Source organism: Nanorana parkeri, unplaced genomic scaffold, assembly GCF_000935625.1.
Source record: "Nanorana parkeri isolate BGI_ZX_2015 unplaced genomic scaffold, ASM93562v1 scaffold3623, whole genome shotgun sequence".
NCBI classification, from domain to species: Eukaryota; Metazoa; Chordata; class Amphibia; order Anura; family Dicroglossidae; genus Nanorana; species Nanorana parkeri.
The window spans coordinates 7,499-11,738 of NW_017309891.1; the positions used below are offsets into that span (position 1 = coordinate 7,499).

At 45.0% G+C, this 4,240-nt stretch overlaps 1 protein-coding gene across 1 annotated transcript; it reads left to right on the forward strand.

Annotated features, from left to right (window-relative positions):
- Window positions 1-2,445: 2,445 nt before the first annotated feature.
- Window positions 2,446-3,193, forward strand: LOC108803349 (RNA-directed DNA polymerase from mobile element jockey-like; the record flags this gene model as incomplete). Its single annotated transcript, XM_018575197.1, is given in 2 exon segments — window positions 2,446-2,655; window positions 2,657-3,193. Coding segments are annotated over 2 exon segments (747 nt in total), but the record flags the coding sequence as incomplete, so codon positions are not given.
- Between the last annotated feature and the right edge of the window lie 1,047 nt (window positions 3,194-4,240).

Here is a 4,240-nt window from a genome sequence, read left to right on the forward strand (position 1 = left end):
TTGTCAGTCCGCCCCTGATGTTGGCACCACTCACAAATTACAGGCTTGTAAGGAACTTTGCCCAGACACCTCCAGTCAGTAGCGTTCATGTAGATGGGCACACAGGTTTTTGACAAACACACACACACACTGATCTCACTAGCAGGTACAGATTAGGTAAACCAGGCAATGTCATGTATAGAGTTACTCAAGCAACCCGAGGAAATGTTTGATCTCGCTGTTTCATATGTGATCTAACAATGACAGTGTAACATGGGGGAGTATTTGGTATACTTCTTGGATTGTAAGCAGTTTATAACATATCCATCCTCCAGATATACTTGCTGTTATTGTAGTGGTGTATCCTCCTGTACATCCTCCATGGATATAAGCAAAGACTCTACTTACAATTTGCAGCTCAAAAGAAAAGAAAAACATGATGTTGTTCACCAATCCACAGGCAGTGAAGGACCAAGTCACTGGCATAGCGTGATTCCTAATGGGGTCCCAATGGTGGGTGGGTAGTAAGATCTGACTGACTGGTTTCGGCAGTCTCTCCTGGGTTCCTCAGAGATCCATTCTTGCCAAGGTATTGCTCATTAATATACATAATTATACCTTGTGAAAATGGCCTAGTCGCAATGATTGCAAGCGTGCTGTGTACCACCATGGCCTGGTTGATCATGGCACACATTTAACGTCACAACGCCATGGCTCATACCCAGAAGAACTGTATGTGGAGAAAGAACTGTGCATGTGCAGGCCCTGCCCCCACTAATGTCGGGCACATGCAGCATCTCCACCATCAGCCACCATATTGGAGACCAAAAAGAACTATGATGTAAACAATGTACATGTCACCTGACAAATAGTGACCCAGCACATCAGGTAAATTAATTACATGGTGACCACACATGGTGTTATTTAACTGTTGTACTTCATTTATCACCACACAGTGGTCACACACCTATGATGCAACCAATATATCCAAAAATATAATATATTCTATTATTCACAATCTCAGGAGTCTTCTAGTCCATTTCCCCATAAAGTGTCATCATGGAAATCATTATATCTAAACATGTAAAATAATAAATCATTTCCACCGTATACCCGTTCATGTAAGAAAATTAAGAAAAGAAGAGAAATGAAAAAAAAAAAAAGCCGAAATTATCATTCAAACCCGGGGGATGGGCGGCTTGTGACGTCAAATCCATCTGCGTTCTCTCCTTAATATTTTCTTGTTGAGATCACCTTCTCTGAAGCCCCCAAAAGACCTTTTCAATCACCCCCCCCTCTCAGACCTTCATTCTTCTGTTATGATTGAAGTGTTGTGTAACAGGGAACCTTTACTGAAAGGTTTGACCTTCCTAATGGTTTTCTCTATATAGAAAGCACCACAAGTGCAAATCAGCATATAGACAACCCCGCGAGTGGCACAACCGAAATTCCCAAAACATCTTAGTGTTTTCCTTGTTGAGAATGTTTTTGTATTGTCCTCAATCATGTATTTACAATACTCACCACCTACACCATTTTCTCTATCACTCTCCTCTTTCGAAGTTCATTGTATACGTCTGTTTTCCCCTATTTCTCTGAGGATCGCTGTGATTTATCGGCCTCCAGGGCCGGTATCACGCTTCCTTGATAACTTCTCTGCCTGGCTACCCTATTTTCTTTCCTCTGAAACACCCACTGTCATTCTCGGTGACTTTAATGTACCTGTCAATATTAGTAACACCTCAACCTCTGAGCTACTCAACCTAAATTCATCCTTTGACCTAACACAATGGACTAACTCTTCTACTTACTCTGATGGCAACACCCTTGATCTCATATTCTCATACCTCTGCACTACCTGCAATCACACCAACACCCCTTTTCCACTCTCTGATCACAACCTTGTCAGATTCACACTCTCCCTCTCATCTGCCCTGCAACATTCCAACCAGCAAACCGCCACCCGTAGGAACCTTCGCACTTCAATCCCTCTCTTCTTTACTCAAAACCCTGTCCTGCCCTGACCTTGCTACTTATCTCTACAATAACTCACTCTCATCCTGTATGGACACACTTGCCCCTTTCACCTCTCATAAAATTAGGCCCCGTCCTCTACAGCCTTGGCTGACAGATGACAACTCAGAAGACATAGTCGTGCACTTGAGCCACAATGGCGCAAATCCAAATCCCTGCAAGATTTCACCCAATATAAATCTGCCCTCCAAAATTACAGTACCTGCCTCCACACAGCCAAACAGACCTACTTCATCACACTCATTAACTCCCTCTCATCTAATCCTCGTCAACTCTTTCAACTCCCTACTTCGTCCCCCGACCAACTCACTGACAGCCCAGGAAATTGCCACTCACTTCAGAGACAAGATTGATGCAATTCCCAATGAAATCTCCACTGCCCAGACCTCCCCCACTCCAAACATACCTTGTCCGCCACCACACTAACTACTCTCTTCTTTTGATCCAGTTACCACTGACGAAGTCGCCACTCTTTTGTCTAACACTCGCCTAACCACCTGCCCCCTGGACCCCATCCCCTCACAACTACTCCGGTCACCCTCTAGCTCTATCCTACACTCCCTTACTCACATCTTCAATCTCTCCCTTTCTAATGGTGTCATCCCTACCCCTCTAAAACAAGCACTGGTAACCCCCATATTAAAAAAAAACATACATGGGGCCCACCATTCTAAACAACTTGAGACCCATCTCCCTGCTCCCATTTACCTCCAAACTTCTTGAACGGCTGGTCTACAACCGCCTGAGCAGCCACTTTACAGTTAACAATCTCCTTGACCCGTTCCAATCTGGCTTTCGGCCGCAACACTCCACAGAAACTGCCCTTCTCAAACTTACTAATGATCTACTAACTGCTAAAACCAGTGGACACTACTCTGTTCTCATACTTTTAGACCTTTCTGCTGCCTTTGACACAGTTGACCTCCCGCTTCTCCGTAATAAACTTAATTCCCTTGGCCTCCAAGACTCTGCTTTCTCATAGTTCATCTCCTACCTATCTCAGCGCACCTTCAGGGTCACCAACAATTCTACCTCCTCCTCTCCTCTTCCTCTTTCAGTGGGGTTCTCCCAAGGGTCTGTCCTTGGGCCCCTTCTATTTTCTATCTACACTTCTTCTCTGGGTCAATTGATAGCCTCACATGGCTTCCAATACCATCTTTATGCCGATGACACCCAAATCTATCTCTTCACTCCTCAACTCACCCCCTTTGTCTCTACACGTATCTCAAATCTACTCAGTGACATCTCAGCATCGATGTCACACCACTACCTCAAACTCAATCTGTCCAAAACTGAGCTTATAATTTTTCCTCATCCTCTGTGTTCCCTCCCCCAACTTCCCCATCACTATCAACAACACTATGATCAACCCTTCCCATCAAGCCAGGTTACTCGGTGTAATCCTTGACCCTGAGCTCTCCTTTCAGCCCCACATCCAATCACTATCCAAATCTTGCCGACTCAACCCCCGTAACATTTCCAAAATACGCCCCTTTTTCACAAATGAAACCACAAAGCTTCTAATTCACGCCCTTGTAATCTCTCGTCTCGACTACTGTAACCTTCCTTTTTGGCCTACCACTAAGCAGGCTCCTCCCCCTTCAGTCTATCATAAATGCTGCCGTCAGACTCATCCATCTTACCAACCGTTCAGTGTCTGCTGCCCCCCTCTGCCAATCCCTCCAACCGGCTGCCATCCACCACCCCCCCCTGCCAATCCCTGCACTGGCTCCCAATTGCCCAACTAATAAAATTCAAAATACTAACAACAACATACAAAGCCATCTACATCACAAACCTCATCTCAAAATATCACCCAAACCGTCCTCTCCGCTCCTCTCAAGACCTCCTGCTCTCTAGCTCTCTTATTACCTCCTCCCATGCTCACCTCCGGGACTTCTCCAGAGTGTACCCCATCCTCTGGAATTCCTTACCCCAATCTGTCCGCCTATCTCCTTCGCTGCCCACCTTTAGGCGATACTTAAAAACCCATCTCTTCAGGGAAGCCTACCTCATCTCAACATAACTGGCTTTTACGTCCTTCAATAACTCAATCCAAACAATTATTACCTTTTGTATCACTTGCCACTCCTACTAGATTGTAAGCTCTCACAAGCAGGGCCCTCCCAACCCCTCCCAACCCTACTGTTCTGAAACTGTATTGTACTGTAAATTGTATTGTAACTGTACTGTCTGCACTATTTTATAAAGCGCTGAGCAAATTGTT